The following is a 20,159-nucleotide window of genomic DNA, read 5'->3' as shown; positions in this document are numbered from 1 at the left end:
AAGCAGGGCCACAACAATAATGTTAGAAACTATTAACACGTATGATTTTGGTGAAGCTATTCATTGAAACATACACAGTTGGATGTGAAAGCAATTTACGTTTCATTATTTGAAAAAATTAAGTAATTGAAAATTCTGGACAAACTACATAAATTATGTATACTGCCACTTGTGTATTGTCTCATTAAAAATATAGAGAAAACTTTTGAAAATGACACAATTTTCCTGAGGTATGTGTATGCCGTGTATTTTGAAGTACTGATAACGAATCTTGAAAAATAATATGTTGGAGAATGACATTGCATGCAAAACAATACGCTACGAACATTTCCAAATAAATTTCTGATACGTAGTTTTCATTTCCTCCGTTCTTACCCATCAAGAAAATGTTCATTTTATAAGTAAAATCCAAAACTAAACCTCTCATCTTAAAAAAGCAACCCCTGTCCAAGTTTTAATCTTTTTTCAGTTTTCGTAAGAGTCAAATTTGTATGTTGGGCCTGGGTGCTTTGGTTTTGAGAGAGGGTTAAGGTCACTCTTAGCTCTATGTCGGCAATTCAAACTCGACTGAAGCACTTTTGTTCACTATCTTTTCTTTTCCATTATTTTGTCTTTTCCGCTTCTTATTTCTTTTCAAGAAGCATGTGAATTTATTATGTTTTACTTCATCAGCAGACAATTGATTTTGAAAGATTGAGCTCTTTTTTGGGGAAAAGGTGGTGGGGGTGGGTGGTTAATAAGTGAAATGATCATGTTTAAATGAACAATTCAGTCAAATGATCATGTTAAAACTTCTCTTTTTTTTTGGATATAAAGATATAAAATTTTGCTCATTAAAACTAATCTTGTGATTTTGATTCTTAAAATTTGCAATTAGACTTATTCTAAACTGAAAATGCACTATCTATTTTCCTTCCTTGGGTATCGTAGAATTTGTAATTTTATGATTCATAAAAGAATGAGTAATTATTTTCGAAGCTAATGCACATGAAGGTTATTTTCAACAAAGTGGGTGTGACCAGTAATAGAGTCAGAAAATTTACAAAGAGATATCAAAATATTAAAAAATAAACACATGAAGAAATTTTGGGTGTGACGATTGATGAAGTATGCTTTCATTGTCCAAAAATAACCTTTTGTTTCTTTTGTGGTTATCTGAGAAATGGTCCTGGAAATTGGATACAGTGTTCAAAAATATAGTTCGAATCTTTCAAACTTGTTCAGTTATTTCTATTCAATCTTTATAAGACAGTGACTAACAAACAAAACCAGAAAAAAATGGTTCAATCTCTGATGACGATGGTGCTGAATTTGAGGTTACAAGATAGAGATATATGCATATAGCTAATACAAATTAAACTCATACTTATTAGTAAATGAAGGGTCCCATTAGCTTATTATCAAATTGCAACATCTGTCTATACGATTATTTGTGAGGAAAATGATGCAACTAACACTAAAACTCAATCATACTGTATAATTGCGAATGTAGGGCTAAAATTGAGTACACTTAAATGCTTACTCTTAATAGCACGTTTATAGACTTCTCCTTTCTAATCTTATATATTTATTCGGTTTTTTTCTTTTCTGCAAGTTTGTATAAATACTTGGAATCTAGAGATATCTTAAAAATCAATCCAGTCCACTTCAAAAGCAGCAAAAAAATTTGCTTCAAAACCACTTGATTGCCTCACCTCTCTCTCTCTCTCTCTCTCTCTCTCTCTCTCTCTCTCTCTCTCTCTCTCTTAGCTTGAGGTCTAAGTATGATTTTTCTGTAGACTTCTTTTGAATCATAGATTATCGTTGATATTTTCTTCTCAAATATTAATGCTGATGACTTTATAATCTCGCTTCCATACCTGAAATTTTCAGCTACAAGACAAGTAGTCACTGTTGAAAGCTAGGTGCAGAAATACTCTAAGGCTGCAACAGTCAGATAAATGGGGCGCCATTCTTGTTGTGTGAAGCAGAAGCTAAGGAAAGGATTATGGTCACCAGAAGAAGATGAGAAATTGTGCAATTATATCACCAAATTTGGTGTTGGATCCTGGAGTTCTGTCCCTAAGCTAGCTGGTAATTATTATAAACGTTCTTACTGTTATTTTCTGTTCAGTTTCCTTTATCTAGAGCAACAGGTTGTCTCTGTGTAACCTATAGGGTTCAAGTCGTGGAATCAGCGATTGATGCTTGCATCAGAGTAGGCTGCCTACATTACACCCCTTGGGGTGCTGCCCTTATCCCGAAACCTGCGGGAGGTTTTATGTACCGAGCTGCCCTTTTGTTTTATATATTTAAATTTCCTTTTTCTGCTCTATGCCAATTAATGATATTTTCCTTATGCTGTGAAATGCTGCAGGCCTGCAAAGATGTGGAAAGAGTTGCAGATTGAGATGGATAAATTACTTAAGGCCTGATCTTAAAAGAGGAATGGTTTCACAGGATGAAGAGGACAGGATCATTAGTCTCCATCAAGTTCTCGGAAACAGGTTATTCATCTTCTCCTTTTTTATCTTTTTGGTTTGTTTAGTACTTAATTAATAATTTAGTTATATAACAGGTGGGCACAAATTGCTGCCCAATTACCAGGGAGAACAGATAATGAGATAAAGAATTTCTGGAATTCGAGTTTGAAGAAAAAACTAATAAAGCAGGGGATTGATCCAAATACTCACAAGCCCCTAAATGAGAATCAAGTAAAGGATGAAGAGAATTGTAGAAATAAGACCTCAATGTTGCAGATACCACATCTTATTGAATTACCTTCAGCTGAATTAGTGGACCAACCATTTCACTTGAGTAATAGAAGTTTTAACAGTGAGGTAAATGGGCAATTAACAGAAGCTTCAAAAGACCAATTTGTAAGTAAACAGGTATTTGATCTTTTGTTTATTCATGAATTCCAAGCCAATGTGAATCCGAGTGGGTATAATTCAGAAATATTAGCTCAATACCAGCAAAATATGAGGCCGAATGATAATCGTCAGAGAGAATTCCAGGGAAATACAAATTATGGGTTTGGTTCAGAGACGAGTTTAACAAAATTAAAACATGGACAGACGACAGAAACTGATTTTGCTAGCAGCTCAACTTCAAGATTGAGTTCAAGTAACAGTTCAAATATATGTAGCTATCAGAATACAGCTGGAATTCGGATGACAAGAATGCTGGAAAATAGTGAAGATTTGTCATGGGAAGTTGATAACAAAATCGAATCTTTGTTTCAGTATCCATGCGTTGGGATCAAGAATGAAGAATTGAAGTCAAGTCCGAGGCAAGAAAGAGAGCTCTATGGTCACAGTTCAGGAGATTTCATGAGTAATCCATTGAGTTCCTTAACTGAAGAGTTTAGTGGGGCGACTCTAGATGTCTTCCAGCAAATTTAAACTGTAAACTCGATTTGTTATTATCCTTTTTTTTCCCTTGCTTTCCCACTTTCTTCTTTCCTATGTATCAGATAAATATACAAAGGTGTTATAAACATAGGATCTGTAATGAGTATTTTCTACTCCGTTTTAATATTAACTGCGCTCGTGCGGATTGTAAGCGTGAACAGAAGATTTCCCAGACCAAAGGTTCAATTTGCAAATGAAGTTAGTGATAACGCCCAACTATGCCTTGTAAAAAGGATTAAGCGGTCGCTGCAAATATAATTCGGTTCAAGTCCGGAGTCGAATCCCACAGGGAACTAATCTATTTGCTACAATTTTTAACAATGCTAATGATAAGCTCAGATAATTTCCGGATACAAGATTTTTAGTAGAGCAAAGGTGGAATTTATTTATCTAATGAAAAATGACAACAAAATTAGCAATAATCAAGAATAAGGTTGAATTCAAAGGTAAAAGGATTTAGGGCTATTGATTTCCCCAATTGCCGGACTAATTCCTGACACGTTAGCTATAATCTCGCCGTAATACTCTATGAGCATTATGAGTTCCGGGTTACCGTAATTATCTCTCGATCAATTACGATAATTTACTAGAAGCATTCTCTCGAACTAATCCAGTTAACAATTTATGCAACTCAGAATTATCCCACCAAAACTTCGTTATCTCTAACCCCGCTTTTAATTTCAAGTAATTAATCTCTTAACTTACCCGAAAGTGGTGTTGTTCAACAACAATCTAACCAAGTGTTCTTTCTCAAGCAACACAAGGTAACTAGACACGATTAATCAAAGGCTCTTTCAATTAATCACAACACAACACATAGTTGAACAATCATAGAATAAAAACGGCTCAATTATATCTAAACATAGTCAAAACTTCATCCAATAATTGGTTCCATCAACCCTAAATGATGGGTTTAGCTACTCATACTAATGGATAAAAATTCACTATAGCAATTCATAATCAACAATGGAAGTAAGAAGAAGAAGATGATGAAAACTCTTAGAAAATTCTCCATCTTCTCTCTCTTGTTCTTGCCTCCAAAAACTCTTAAAAACAGCTCTCGCTCTCTTCTGGGCGAATTAGGCTTCATATAGGTTTAGGTTAGTCGCCTTAGAAATTACGTAATTGCCTCTGAGTTGTTAGCCTCCGTCCGCCCGTCCGCGGCCGCGGATTCGACCGCGGATCCGGCCGCGGATTTCAGCCAGTGTTCTGCCTCCAGTGCGCGGTCTAATTCGCGGTCAACTCAGCGGCCGCGCACTTGGAGGGGACCTCTCCGCTTGCTTTTCTCGCTCCTTTTCGACCGGGCTAACCTTCGATTGGATTTTCACACTCCATATTGACTCCAAAATACTCTTTAGCTTTCTCCTAGCTCGAAGTGGCCAATTCGCGGTCAACTCCGCGGCCGCGCACCCAGAGGGGACCTCCCCGCTTGCTTTTCTCGCTCCTTTTCGATCGGGCTAACCTTCGATTGGGCTTTTACACTCCATATTGACTCCAAAATACTCTTTAGCTTCCTCCTAGCTCGAAGTGGCCCCTGCAAAGCATAAAGTTCTTAATTAGAGCATTTTTGTTATCTTTTAGCATTCAAATATCAATAAAGTGCGGCTAAATTAGAGTATAAATAGTGTCTAAATTGCATAAATATAGCCTACTATCAACACCCCACACAATCATTGCTCGTCCCCGAGTAATCAAACCACACTCTACAGAGGCGTAACTTCACTGAGCGACTTCCCTAACTCGTCACACCAAGAATATTTCATATAGTTTGAGTATACATTAGTGTAACATCTACACCTCAAGAGTAGACTCCTGCGAGCCACGCAATATTCTTAACCGGCTTACTTACTCTATTCAGAGGTCTAGGCTTACCTCTCCTTCGTGAATCAAGTGCCTGCTTACTACAAAAGAGACTCATTCTATAATCAATAAAATTCACGCACACTGAGGAACTTCAAAATAAACAGAATTCACTTACCCTTAGAAATGATATTCGTGTGCCACAAAAAAATGCTCCATAGGCTTGCCCGTAGTGTACTACTCTACTAATTGAGCTTGTTCAGTTTAGGATCAAGTAGGACTTTATTTGGATATAATAGTGATTACACCTCCCCAAGCACTTAAATACATATATTTTATAATCAAGCCCACATATAAGTTAAACTAATATTTCCACCTTCAACACCACGTAAATTACCCTACACTTCTTTGAGCACAAACACCTTAAAAGCCACCACAGAATATTACTAATCAACATGATACACTATTAACACATGATACATTTTTTTTTTTCAACAATGTGCACCTTTCTTCTGATTTCCTTAGTTCCACTCAAAATCTCCATCAACTACCCCACACTTTATCCTTTATAGATTCATAGTAATTCAAGTACTTACGAGAGGTAAAGGGTTCAAAAAGATGGTCAATTCGAACAAGGGATAAGGCTTGTAATGTGGTTGCCAAGGAAATAGGATTACAGGCTCAACGGGATTAACTACGATACATAACAAATAGGTGGGTGTAATATGTATATATATGGTTCAACAAAGAAATACCTATATTACTTCCCAGACTAAACAAGACTACTATTTCTCTTTGCAGACACACATGGCAAGTTCTAGGCATCAAATGTCGTGCACAGAATATAACAAGTCTCACACACACATGGTACATGACTCACTCCATATCAGATCATCAAACACTTAGATCAGACTACTTAAGCCAAATTAAGAACATACAGTTTAAGGCATTCTTACAAGAGTCAATAAATGAGCCTAAGCGTCACACTAAGTACCCGCTATATTCAAGGCATTACGAAGTTAAGAGATCCTATTCTAATCCTGCCCATAGCCCATAAGTTCCTAACTAAAAAATAAAAACTAACTACACCCGGTTCAAATGAAACCCTTGAAAAAGAACCGTGGTTTAAAAAAAACCAAGGGAAAATTGATACACTACTGCAAAATAAAATCCACACTCACCGCACCATTTTTTTTTACTTTTAACAACTTTTTTTTCTTTCGACTTTAGTCCCTCAAGAAATCCGTCATATGGTATCCATCGTCGGGACAAGTCGAAAATGATTTATGTAAATAAACTACGAAAGTATTCTACATATAACAAAGTATCCCCCACCCCACACTTAAAAAGATGGCATGTCCCCATGTCATACAAAATAAAGTAATGCGATGTAAAGGAACTTCCCTGATGGATCAGTCTTGATCGGAGATAGTGCCAGGGTCGAGATGACATGCCCTCCCCAGGGTACGCAGCCAGCCCATGATTTTCTTCTCTGACTTCGCATTTTGGGTGGCCAAGGCATCAACTCTAGCCCCCAATTCCGTGACGGAAGTGCACAGCCCTGCCATATCCTATTCTAAGGCTGTCATCCGTGTACTCCGTCTGACCTGGGATGGTCCTTCAGCCACTGCAACTTGTTCCTGTGGGGGGTAAGGCAGGTCCAACCTCCTCCTACCCTTCATCGCCCTCCTCTGACGCATCAAAATTGTCACTATGAGTTGCCCCATGTGCCACTGGGTCTTTCCCGATGGTCACTTTGTCTGCCCGAAACTTTTCTTCTTTCTTCACCATGCCATTTGCATTTGGGTTCTCAGGCACCCTTGCTGCCTGGCACAATCTAGTGACCAGAGAGGGGAAAAAGAACCCATACCTCTTCAGTGGTGAACGGACTAACATCTCAGACTAAATAACCTGGGCCACATCAAAATCGTGGCCATTTACGAAGCACCAGATCAAGGCAGCTCTCGGACCATTTACCTCTGTGGTGTTGTGGGACGGCAGCAACCGACTGTTGATGATGTACAACCAGCACTTTCCTTCAAAAGTGAGTGAGGCAGAGTGCAGCTCCGATCCCGGTACAACCCACACTACCTCTTTGTCTGGTGCACAGATAATTCTGAAAAACATGTTCCATGTGATGGGTTCTCGCTTGTAAGTATCATAGAAATCCTCCTCCCCATTGAATACAGGCAATCGATACACTCTCCTGATGGCTTCTATCGAGGCATCCACCCTCGTGTGTCGCACAGTGCATATTCTATCCTTATGTTCTGGGCAGTTGGCATAGAACTCCCAGACAAGCATCAAGTTACCCTCTTCCGGCTCTTCGAAAAAGTTGTCCAACTTGTGCCTGATCAACTCCCGATACATATTAGGGAACTCATCATGGAGGGATGCCCTGTCAATACCCCTTTCCGGTACAGGTTTGTTAGTGGCCTTCAAACTAAAACGGTCTTGGGCAGCTCTGGAGACAAACCTGGTACGATCAAACTGAGCTGCACTTGCCGATGCTCGTGCCCGGGATGAACCTCCATGACCACTTGACGAGGCTCCGGTGGTGCATCTCTTCTTTGAAGGTGTCATGGTACCTACACAACAAACACTACTATCAGTAATCGGCGGAATATGGGAATCAATGGCAGTTACTCAGACTTCACTCGCACAATTGGTCACAATTTACATTCAAACTCATTGTGACAATTCAACAAACACTTAAAGTGCATATACCCCCCAAGTTACCCAAAGCCCTAATTAAACTTCCATTCCTCACAAACTCAACAATGTCTTCCCCAATTTAACCAAATCTATTAGCCTCACATGCCGCATATATACTACAATCCTAAACCAAGACAAGAGTACTCATGATTCTACTATCGTACACATACAATAGCAAAGGAAAAGAATGGGAAAAATAAAAAATTTATAACAAAAAAAATACTAAGAAAGAGGAATAGAATCATGTAACTTACTTGGAGATCTTGGGAGGAATGGAGATTGGGGATTGGTTGAGTGGAGAAGAGGAGGAATGAGAAGAAACTTGTTGATGAGAGAAATTTTGAGGGAGATGGAGAGGGGGCGTGTATTTTAGGGGAAGGGGGAAGGGTTTTAGATTTTGTTAAGGGGGAGGGAAAGAAGAAGTGGGGGAGTGGGCGGTTGGGGGGGGGGGGATAAGTAAAAAAAAACTACTTAATAGGAAAGAAAAGAAAAGAAGAGCAAAGAAAGAAAAAATAATAATAATAACAAATTCTACCGCCTAATCCGCGGCCTACTCCGCGGTCCAATCTGCGGTCGCGGATGAGGAACAGTGAGGGGGACAAAATCCGCACCCCAATCCGCGGTCAAGTTCGCGGGCGCGGACGGGGAGGCAGTGGTCTGTGCAAAATTCGCGGCCTACTCCGCGACCGCGGATATCGATCTCCAACAATATTTTGTCTTTTTCACACTTTTATCTATCTCCGGGTTAATTTCGTCTCCCGAATCCTTTCGATGCGCATAATTTTATCCCTACACATTAGTAGCTCGGTCAATGCCGTTCAAAATTAATTACAAAAATAAGAGTAAAGAAAAATAATGGGTTGCCTCCCAAAAACGGCCTGAGTTAACGTCGCGGCACGATGATTTACAACAAACCATGGGTTGCCTCCCAGGAAGCGCCTGATTTAACGTCGTGGCACGACGCATGCTTTCATTATTACTCTTCGCTTGCGTATTGGGGCTCTTCCAAAGATATCACCACTTTATCCCCCTTTTCTTCGACCATTCCAAGGTAATGTTTCAACATTTGCCCATTCACCGTGAACTTATTTGTCCCATCTTCGGATTCAATTTCTACAGCTCCACTTGAAAACACTTGCACCACTCTGAATGGTCCTGACCATCGGGACTTCAACTTACCCGGAAACAATCTCAATCTCGAGTTGTATAACAACAATAGATCTCCGGGTTTGAAGTTCTGATCTAGAATGTGCTTATCATGCATCATGTTCATCCTTTCTTTGTACAATATTCCATTCTCAAATGCATGGAACCTGAATTCCTCGAGTTCATGTAACTCAATGACTCTGCTGGTGCTTGCGGTCTCCATATCCAAATTCAACTGCCGTAGTGCCCAAAGGGCTTTATGTTCGAGCTCTACCGGAAGATGGCATGCTTTTTCAAACACCAACTTGTATGGTGACATACAAATTGGAGTTTTGAATGTTGTGCGGTACGCCCATAATGCATCATCTAGCTTCTTTGCCCAATCAATCCTTGTCGCATTCACTGTCTTGGTCAGGACACTTTTGATTTCCCTGTTGGACACTTCAACTTGCTAGCTCGTCTGTGGGTGGTAAGATGTGGCTACCTTATGGCGAACTCCATACTTTTCCAACAGTCGTGCGAACGCTCTATTGCAAAAATGGGTTTCGCCATCACTGATTATATCTCTCGGGGTGCCAAAACGTGTGAATATGTTTTATTTTAGGAAGCATGTCACCCCTTTTGCATCATTGGTTGGGAGAGCCACCTCTTCGACCCATTTGGAGACATAGTCAACTCCTACCAATATGTATTTGTTACCATACGAGCTGACGAAAGGCCCCATAAAGTCAATCCCCCACATGTCAAAAACCTCCACCTCTTGAATTGTGATCATCGGCATCTCGTGACGTCGAGATATGTTACTTGTCCTTTGGCACTCATCGCAATTTTTTACCCAAGCATGGGCATCTTTGAACAGAGTTAGCCAATACAACCCCGATTCCAACACTTTTGCTGCTGTCCGGATTCCTCCAAAGTGTCCACCATATGGTGAAGCATGGTAAACCTGCAAAACAGAAGGTTGATCTTTCTCGGGGATACACCTCCGGATCATGTTATCTACACATATTCTAAAAAGTAGAGGTTCATCCCAATAATAAGATCGACAATCGCGAAAGAACTTTTTCTTTTGAATTGAAGAGAGTTCATAAGGTACAATACCGCTTGCTAAATAGTTAGAAACATCAGCATACCATGGCGTCTCCTTCATTGTCACAACGAGTAACTGTTTATCCGGGAATGTCTCTGTTATATCTTCAACCTCCATCTTCTTTCCAGCTCCTTCCAACCTTGAGATGTGGTCTGCCACTTGATTATCCATCCCTTTTCTGTCACGGATTTTCAGATCGAATTGTTGTAGCAAAAGAACCCAGCGGATTAAGCGTGGCTTTGACTCCTTCTTTGCTATCAAGTAATTAATTGTTGCATGGTCAGTATAAATAATAACTTTTGACCAAATAAGTACGACCTGAATTTGTTGAAGGCAAACACTACAACAAACATTTCCTTTTCCGTTACGGTGTAATTGAGCTGTGCACCGCTGAGCATCCTGCTTGCATATTAAATTGGGTACATCATCTTGTCTTTTCGCTGCCCCAAGACTGCTTCTATAGCATAATCAGTGGCGTCGCACATCAGCTCGAACGGTTGCTCCCAGTTGGGTGTAACAATGATGGGTGCAGTTACCAGTTTCTTCTTCAGCTCCTCAAATGCCAACCTACAATCATTAGAAAATACAAAGGGCTGACCCTTTTCAAGAAATTTACATAAAGGGTTAGCAATCTTGGAAAAATCTTTTATGAATCGCCTGTAGAACCCGGTGTGCCCAAGGAAACTTCTCACTGCCTTGACCGAAGTGGGCAGTTGCAATTTCTCAATCACATCAACCTTAGCATGGTCGACCTCAATTCCCTTACTGGACACTCGATGCCCCAAAACTATTCCTTCTTATACCATAAAATGGCACTTTTCCCAATTCAACACCAAATTTGTCTCCACACATCTTTTGAGCACTCTTCTTAAATTGTGAAGACAATCTTCGAATGAATCCCCCACCACGGAGAAATCATCCATAAACACCTCCATAATGTCTTCAACCATATCAGTGAAAATGGCTAACATACACCGCTGGAATATAGCCGGCGCATTGCAAAGTCCAAAAGGCATTATCCGAAAGGCAAAGATGTCATACGGACAAGTGAAGGATATTTTCTCTCTGTCTTCAGGGGCTATTGAGATCTGGTTATACCCCGAATATCCATCCAAGAAATAGAAGTGAGACCACCCAGCTAACCTGTCCAATATTTGGTCAATAAAAGGCAAGGGGAAATGGTCCTTCTGGGTGGCTGTGTTCAATTTCCTATAGTCCATGCAAATCCGCCACCCCATGACTATACGAGTTGAGATCAACTCGTTATTCTCATTTTGTACGACCGCCATTCCTCCCTTTTTCGGCACACACTGAACAGGGCTGACCCAGTTGCTGTCAAAGATGGGGAAGATGATACCCGCATCCAGCCACTTGATCACTTCCTTCTTTACCACCTCTTTCATATTCGGGTTCAGCCGTCGTTGATGCTTTCTGGAAGGTTTGTGCCCCTCTTCCAAGAGAATCTTGTGCATACAAAAGGCTGGGCTGATGCCCTTTATGTGTGCCATGGTCCAACCAATGGAAATTTTACATTCTTATAACACCTGCAAAAGTTGCTCTGCCTGCACAGCTAGAAAACCAGATGATATAATAACAGGCAAAGTATAATTAGGCCCTAAGAAAATGCACCTGAGGTGAGCTGGAAGCGGTTTCAGGTCCAATTGTGGTGGCTCCTCTATTGATGGTTTTGCAGGTGGCGTTGCTCTTTCTTCTAAGCGTAGGGGCTCGAACTGAGGTTCCCTTTTCTAGAACCCTTGACCCTCGAGAGCCATGACCTACTCCGCCAGCCCTTCACCATCCATCTCTTCCAAATTCATCAAACAGGCTTCTAGCGGATCCCTGACAGTTAGGGTCTCATCCTCCTCTTGCAGTATCACATCCACGGCCTCTACTAGCGAGCAATTTGCAAATTCGTTGGGTCTCCTCATGGATTGTTGAACGTTGAATATTATTTCTTCATTGTTCAACCTCATTTTCAACTCTCCCATCTCACAATCAATCAATGCTCTCCAGTGGCTAAGAACGGCCTTTCCAGAATGATGGGTATCTCTTCATCCACTTGACAGTCAAGAATAACGAAGTCTGCAGGGAATACAAACTTTCCCACTTGAACAAGAACATCATCAAGAATTCATGTCGGTCTTTTGACTGTGCGATCAGCCAGTTGCAACAATATTGAGGTCGGTCTAGCTCTGCCAATGCCCAGTTTTGTATAGATTGCCAAGGGTATTAAGTTTATACTGGCCCCCAAGTCACACAATGCTTTAGCAAAAGCATAACTCCCAATGGTGCATGGGATAGTGAAACTACTTGGATCAGACACTTTTTGAGCCATAGATCTTGTCATTACCGCGCTGCAGGTATGCGTCAGAGTTATAGTGGACAGGTCCTGGAAGGTATTCATGACATCAGATCCTTCATCATTTTTGCATACCCTGGCATTTCCCTCAAAGCATCCATCAGTGGAATATTCAATTGAATTTGTCAAAGCATTTCCATGAATTTCCTATATTGATCATATTTCTTTTGCTTTGCCAATCTCTGAGGGAATGGTGCAGGAGTCAACCTCTGCTCACTGCTTGGTGTCTTTTCTTTGTTGGAAGTTTTTTCTACCACCTGTTCTAAGAGTTGTTCACATTCCTTCTCCTTACCCTTGTCAACATGTGCTTGTTTAATTACAACCTCAGTGAGCTCTACTGACTCGTCTGCCTCTAATGTAACTGGAGTAGTTTGCGTAGTCTCTCTCCTAGATTGAGCAACTTCTTGCTCTCTATCTAAATCTCTTCCTTTCCTGAGACTCACTGCCATTAGTTGATTTGGGTTATATACCTTTGGGTTAATATTTCTATCTGCAGGCAATGTTCCTTGTGGGCGATTGTTCAAGGCCATAGACAGCTGTCCCAGTTGAGTTTCAATACCTTTGATAGTTGAATCATATGCTGCTAACTTTTCTTGCATCTTACCATTTATCCCAATGAGTTGTTGCAGCATGCCCCTGATTTCTGTCATGTTATTGTCCTGTTGTTGATGAGGTGGTTGGTAGGCCAATTGTTACTGGTGCTACTGATTATAGCCATGTTGCCTTTGATAAGGCACGACTTGGCCTTGTGGTCGTGTGCTTCCTGGATTGGGGTTGTGTTGTGGCTGGTTTGGTCTGTACTGCTGGTTTGGTGCTGGTCCCTATTGCTACCCACCTTGCCTCTGACCTTCAAAATTGTTGACATAATTCATGTCTTCTCTGAAGCCCTGGTTGTCATTCTCTCCACTCCACGAGCATACATATGACTGGTTTATGCAAGGAGTACACAAGCCTCCATTTGTTATATCAATAATGTGCACTTGCTTTGTACCCATCTCATCAATTTTCTTTGTCAGTAAGCTCATTTGGGTCATGAGAGTGGCTATGTTCTCTGCATTGGAATTGTTTGGGTCAAGAGCAACAGAATGTACTATTGGTGTAAGTGTCATACCTCTAGTCATCCAGCCTGAATTTTAGGCCATCTTGTCGAGAAGAATCTTGCACTCTGTGAACGTTTTGCTAAAAAAATGCACCCCCAGCTGAAGCATCTACATTGGCCTTCAAACTGTCTGCCAAACACATGTAGAATCTCTGTCCCAGCATCTGATCTGGAATGCCATGGTGTGGACACTTCACTAGCATACCCTTAAACCTCTCTCAGGTTTCTTGCAAAGTCTCAGTCGGTTTCTGCCTGAACTGCAATATCTCATCAATTTTCCTTGCAGTCTTGTTGGGAGGATAAAACTTGTTTAAGAACTGCTTGACTAATTCTTCCCAAGTAGCAATGGAGTTTATTGGGAGCGAATTCAGCTAAGTTTGAGCCTCTCCGGTCACTTAGAATGGGAACAGTAATAGCTTAATTGCTTCAGGAGTCACATCCGGTTGTCTTTGAGTCACACAAATTGATAGGAAGTTCTTCAGATGTTGTTGTGGGTCTTCGATGTATGACCCGGAGAACAGTCCCTTATTCTGCAACAGGTGCAGCATGTTGTTGGTAATCTGGAATGTCTTCGCTTGTATCTGAGGAACATCAATGGCGGTGGCCAGGTTATCAGCAGTTAGTTGTACCCAATCATAAAGAGCAGCTTCTGGCACAAGAGGTGCCACCACTCCATTGTTTGGGTCAACACGATCATTCTGATTGTTTCTGTTGACGTCGTCCATGTTGTCCACTTCACTTTCGAGTTGATCTTTTTGTTTTAACTGTTTGTTCTTCTTGTTGGCCCGATTCAATACCCTTAATGCTTTCTCGGGGTCTGAGAGACCTTCAAAAAGTTCACCAGTCCTCAAAGAACTTCTAGGCATACACTTGAGTCGCAGAAGAGTTCAAACGTGAGAATTTCAATGGAAAATTTTAACACCGTAGGAAATTGATCTAAACTAAGAATCCTATCAATTCCTCTAAGTTATAATAAATAACACTATTAGTTCCCCGGCAACGGCACCAAAATTTGATCACGCCCAACTATGCCTTGTAAAAAGGACTAAGCGGTTGCTGTAAATATAATCCGGTTCAAGTCCGGAGTCGAATCCCACAGGGAATTAACCTATTTACTACAACTTTTAACAATGCTAATGATAAGCTCATACAATTTTTGGATGCAAGATTTTTAATAGAGCATAAGTGGAATTTATTTATCTAATGAAAAATGACAACAAAATTAGCAATAATCAAGAATAAGGTTGAATTCAAAGGTAAAAGGATCTAGGGCTATTGATTTTCCCAATTGCTGGACTAATTCCTGACACGTTAGCTATAATCTCGCCGTAATACTCTATGAGGATTATGAGTTCCGGGTTACCGTAATTATCTCTCGATCAATTACGATAATTTACTAGAAGTATTCTCTCGAAATACTCTAGTTAACAATTTATGCAACTCAGAATTATCCCACCAAAGCTTCGTTATCTCTAACCCCGCTTTTAAATTCAAGTAATTAATCTCTTAACTTACCCGAAAGTGGTGTTGTTCAACAACAATCTAATCAAGTGTTCTTTCTCAAGCAACACAAGGTAACTAGAAACGATTAATCAAGGGCCCTTTCAATTAATCACAACACAACACATAGTTGAACAATCATAGAATAAGAACGACTCAATTATATCTAAACATAGTCAAAACTTCGTCCAACAATTGGTTCCATCAACCCTAGATAATGGGTTTAGCTACTCATACTAATGGATAAAAATTCACTATAACAATTCATAATCAACAATGGAAGTAAGAAGAAGATGATGAAAACTCTTAGGAAAGTCTATGTTTTCTCTCCCTTATTCTTGCCTCCAAAAACTCCTAAAAACAGCTCTCCCTCTCTTCTGGGCGAATTAGGCTTCATATAGGTTTAGGTTAGTCGCCTCGAAAATTACGTAATTATCCCTGAGTTGTTGGCCTCCGTCTGCTCGGCCGCGGCCGCGGATTTCAGCCAGTGTTCTGTCTCTAGTGCGCGGTCCAATTCGCGGTCAACTCCGCGGTCACGCACCTGGAGGGGACCTCCCCGCTTGCTTTTCTCGCTCCTTTTCGACCGGGCTAACCTTCGATTGGCCTTCCACTCCATATTGACTCCAAAACACTCTTTAGCTTCCTCCTAGCTCGGAGTGGCCCCTGCAAAGCATAAAATTCTTAATTAGAGCATTTTGTTATCTTTTAGCATTCAAATATCAATAAAGTGCGGCTAAATTAGAGTATAAATACTGTCTAAATTGCATAAATATAGCCTACTATCAGTTAGAATAGACCTTGACACATTATATTTGGGAGGGGGGTGTGATGGGATGGGTGATTTGCACAAATAGGCTATTTTCGTGCCACAAGTTTGTTTTGTGCAAAAGTTGGACATTGCTGCGGATCCTCTCAATGGACCATATTTAATCCTTATTTCGTTCATAGATCGACTTGTATTGTATGCACACAAATATGGCAAATTCAAATGTGTAAGGCACATGTTGCTCCCATCTATGATAGAATGTGGACTTCTAGTAGTTGGTACTACTTGTTTAGTTCTCTCTCTAATTCGAGGGGCCTTTCGGGAAATTAGTTTTCCGACATGGATGTTGTACAAGGCCTGTAACTTGTATTTTCAGTTGACTAGTTTAGTTGAGTAATAATATTGTTTGTTTTATGAATATAAAAAAAAAAAACTAGAAGTGCTGATATGCTGATCAAGACGGTTATCCAGGAAGAGGGAACCTAAAGGCTAAAGCCAAGTCTAGAACTGAAGTTGAGATCCTTGAATTTTTATCCAGTGTAATCTTAAGCCAAGGACGGGAAGTTAGGATGGTCATGTAGCCAGTATGTTAACTGAAACTGTGTTGCTGCTACAGTTATTTTTTTATTATGCGGTAATTCTTGCACTTGGTAATCAAAAATTGTATTTACCCACACAAAAAAAAATTATAGGGAGTGCTGCTGGTTAAACAAGCATGTTGCTGATTAAGAAGTCCACCCGGGTAACTATGTCCACCAAGGCTTAGACAAATGGAAAGAAATCACCTAGTATTTTAAGCTCCATTAGGATTTGAACCTGAGACCTCATGGTTCCCACCCACTTCATTGACCATTACGTCACACCCTAAGTTGCATAATTGACCAATATTAATAGGTATGCTTTACTGCATATATAATCTTGCTTCAAAAAGTGGTAAAAAATATTACGCCGCACAAAATAGCTTTGATTTTGCATGCTGTTGACACCCTTATTCTGATAATACACTTCTTCCAAATAGATGTCAATTACTATCATTTATCACATAGAATCAACGCTCTCTCTGCAGCAATGCAACCCTAGGATTTGAAACCATGAAGATATGTGAAGAAGCAGGAAACCTGGTATAAGTCGTGCGACAAATCAATTCCCCTTCCAAAGAATGATTCACAACAGGATAGATGCATAAAGTTAAAATTTCACAATGGATCTAACCGGTCTCGAATATTCCGAGTGTAACATTGATTATTAACTAATTTTTCATTTATTCTACAACTGTTCTTGTGTTATTTTCCCAGGAGAGACAAATAGTGTTGACTCATACATATACTAATCAAACTACTAAATGTCTAATCTAAATGTTATAAACGAATGGGTTGCACCCTTACGATGAAGTGTCCATTGTTACATCCTCTAAAAATAGCTTACCAAGTATTGAGATGATACATGCAAGAAGTTATTTCACGTAAAAATAGGACTCTGCAATACGAACTTAAAAATGTGATGGCAAAAGAAAGCTGATGGCCAAAAATATATTAACATCTGCCAGATACTTTACATATTTGGCCTGGAGATAATTAGAGCACTAGAATGATGATATTGAACGGCTTAGATTTATTCTAGAACTGTGATTCCCTTTCTCAGACCAAGTACAAAAAGAACTGTTTTTGTTAGCAATCAAGATTTATTTTGGTTCTTCTAATATCTTAGTAAAGCAGAATCAGCAAGTTAACCTAAGTGACCTTCAAGACTGTAGACAACCTTTAGATAAACAATGTAACATTTGTGTAAGTTTGATAATTCCTGATCTGTACAATGCTGCCAATGCACATCAGTTTCACATAGCAATCTTCAAATGTTGAAGCTGAAAATTCTGCAGGAATAATAAATAGGACTTTTGTCGGGACAGTGCTTCAAACCTGATTATTCGAGAAACATGGACATTCTGGTTGGATAGGAATCCCAACGATGAAACATTAAACTTGTCTATGTGTATGACCTCCAGCTTGATAAAGTGCAAGATGGTGGATCGCTTTGGCAAACAACTCCTTCAAATCAGGACGCTGGGAAACTACATGACGAGCAGCTCCCTCAAGGAAGCTTAATGCTCTTGCTTGCTCAAGGGCCTTACTATTACCAACATGTAAAGCAAGGTAGCAGAGCAATAGAAGCTCGTGTACCTGTCCTCGGTCATTGCTCCTCAGCAAATTCATCAACTTTGGTACTCCATCAAATTCAACAATTGCCTTGGAATGCTCCATGCGATTAAAATTGTCCGGACATGCGAATTTCTCCAAAGCAATACATGCTTCCACAGCTACATCAGTATTTCTATGCCCAAGTTTAGCCACTATATGCTCAATGATTCGTGTGTCCTTTGCAGGAAATGTCCTAGCCAACAACCCAATTGCCTTAATAGCCGGAATCACCAATGGAGCGCTGGTTTCCTCATTTATCACCCTCAATAGCTGATCAATAACCGCCTTTCCAGCAGGTGATGTAGGCTTGAACGCCACTCGTCTAAGTTCAGCATTAGACTCGGCCACTGCAGCCAATTCCATCACTGTCATCAGACAATTAATCTGCAAATCCCCCTTCTCCTTCTCAATAATCTTTGCAAAACAAAGCAAAGCCTTAATCTCAGTAATCTTCCTGCTATTTAACAAACTACCTTTAGCCAATTTCCACAGTGCCATTGCACAGCTTATCTTAAGCCTAGCTTTCACCTCAGGGGGCTCCAATTCTCTATCTTTCTCTTTCTTATTACCATAATGTCCACCCCTACTACTCCCATCCATTGAATTAGAATGAAAACTAAAATTATTCCGAGCCATCTCCTTATTTATTTGAACTAAAGAATGTAAACTAGGAGTCTTATGTGGCTGCGATTCCCTGTTATCATCCAAAACTACATCCATTCCTAAAAGGGTCACCAACGGCCTAGTTATATTCTCTCTCCCAAATTCTTCCTGCGCGTACGCGTCCAAATCAGCCATTCTTGAGACCAAATTCGCAACGTGAATTTGAACTCTCATGGGCGCTTCCGCAAGCACCTTTACAACAATTTGAACACCGAGATCATTCGCTATCGCCCGCACTCTTTCCTCATCGTCAGCCAAGTTGTACAAAGCAGTTGCTGCAGCAATTTGTGCTTCTGCTGAAGTGGTTTCCTTGAGCAGCTTCAGCAAAGGAGGAATTCCGTTTTCTTCAACAATCATTTTCTTGTTGCGGTCATTATCGCGAGCTAAGTTAGCTAATTCCTGAGCAGCGTCAATACGGTACTGGAGATTACCCATTTGAACAGTAGCGATGTAAGACCAAACCCAAGCCATAATAGGATCGTTGCTGGCAATAGGGGGAAGGGAAAGAGCGGGGCCCGCATCCGGGTCGAAAATGGAGAGCAGCCACGAGACGTCGGCCGTGGAATTTTCTAGAAGGGCAGAGACTTTCCGGAAGTCTGCAGTAGAAGTGATGGCGAGTACATGGCGGAGGAGATTGGGCTTGTGACGACACTTGCGAACAAGAGTAAGGGACCGGTCCAGAGTTTTGGTAACTTCAGAAGTTATACGGCGGATGGGCCGATCGTAAAGGGACTGGGATTGGGATGAACTGGTAAGGCGAACTGTGGCTCGGAGGAATTGGCTGAGCTGAGTAGCGTGGCGAGCCAGTTCCGCACATTCCACTTTGGATGATTCAGCTTCTTGGGCTGATTTAATTACTCTGTCAGCAAGTAGAATTGGAAGTGAAAGCTCCTCTTGCACTGATTTCTCTTCTTCCGCCATCAATATTGACTTCTTCGAATTGGTAAAGTGGGTTCGAAGGAGAAGAGGAATAAAAATCTAACAGCAGCAGAATTTTAATTGGGAGACCAGCTGACATACCTTCTTTAAAACAGCTTAATTTAACATTTCTGGGAATTGTTTAATCGATTTCATAGTACAGTGGGTGAATCATATTTCCACAAGAGTCAATGGGTCAATAAATTAAATAGGTACTACGATAAAGTTTAGTATGGGATAATATCGCTTTAGGAAAAATTCCTGTGGCAATGAAGTAATGACCAAATAATGATAGAAAGAAGAATGAGTCAAAGAGAGAAACAAAAGAAAACTTATCGACACGCGTATTTTAGCTGAAGCAACACTAATTTATTAATTATTAATTATTAATTATTATATAAAAATTATGTATTACTAATAAATTTTTGCTACTAATATATTTGTCTCTAATTAAAAATGAGTCGTAGCAATTGACAACTGAACCCGTCAAGCCCTCTTATTCACACCACAATGAGC

At 40.3% G+C, this 20,159-nt stretch overlaps 4 protein-coding genes across 6 annotated transcripts; 1 reads left to right on the top strand and 3 right to left on the bottom strand.

Annotated features, from left to right (window-relative positions):
* The first annotated feature begins 1,571 nt into the window (after positions 1-1,571).
* LOC104094240 (transcription factor MYB32-like) lies at positions 1,572-3,480 on the top strand. The gene is made up of 4 exons (XM_033655634.2): positions 1,572-1,761; positions 1,873-2,073; positions 2,357-2,486; positions 2,558-3,480. Exons 2-4 carry the CDS (start codon positions 1,941-1,943, stop codon positions 3,381-3,383), a joined length of 1,089 nt encoding a protein of 362 aa, XP_033511525.1. The 5' UTR covers positions 1,572-1,761; positions 1,873-1,940; the 3' UTR covers positions 3,384-3,480.
* Positions 3,481-4,209: 729 nt separating this feature from the next.
* Positions 4,210-19,897, bottom strand: LOC104090872 (uncharacterized). Of its 3 annotated transcripts, none has more exons than XM_070197461.1 (2): positions 17,784-19,897; positions 4,210-4,926 (listed from the first exon to the last, which is right to left on the bottom strand). In XM_070197461.1, exon 1 carries the CDS (start codon positions 19,644-19,646, stop codon positions 17,841-17,843), a length of 1,806 nt encoding a protein of 601 aa, XP_070053562.1. In that variant the 5' UTR covers positions 19,647-19,897; the 3' UTR covers positions 4,210-4,926; positions 17,784-17,840. The 3 variants fall into 3 exon arrangements, with proteins under 3 accessions (XP_070053562.1, XP_070053561.1, XP_009594372.1); XM_070197460.1 differs by lacking the exon at positions 4,210-4,926 and adding an exon at positions 15,190-15,764; XM_009596077.4 differs by lacking the exon at positions 4,210-4,926 and adding an exon at positions 16,811-16,985.
* LOC138908345 (uncharacterized) lies at positions 8,884-9,372 on the bottom strand. The gene has a single exon (XM_070199006.1). It carries the CDS (start codon positions 9,370-9,372, stop codon positions 8,884-8,886), a length of 489 nt encoding a protein of 162 aa, XP_070055107.1.
* On the bottom strand, positions 9,649-11,651 carry LOC138908344 (uncharacterized). Its single transcript, XM_070199005.1, has 3 exons — positions 11,049-11,651; positions 10,680-10,742; positions 9,649-10,461 (listed from the first exon to the last, which is right to left on the bottom strand). The coding sequence occupies exons 1-3, from the start codon at positions 11,649-11,651 to the stop codon at positions 9,649-9,651; spliced, it is 1,479 nt and encodes a 492-aa protein (XP_070055106.1).
* Positions 19,898-20,159: the final 262 nt, after the last annotated feature.

The sequence above is a fragment of the Nicotiana tomentosiformis genome, chromosome 3 (genome assembly GCF_000390325.3).
Source record: "Nicotiana tomentosiformis chromosome 3, ASM39032v3, whole genome shotgun sequence".
NCBI classification, from domain to species: Eukaryota; Viridiplantae; Streptophyta; class Magnoliopsida; order Solanales; family Solanaceae; genus Nicotiana; species Nicotiana tomentosiformis.
The sequence above is the reverse complement of the archived record's forward strand: the minus strand, read 5'-3'. Positions and strand labels throughout refer to the sequence as shown.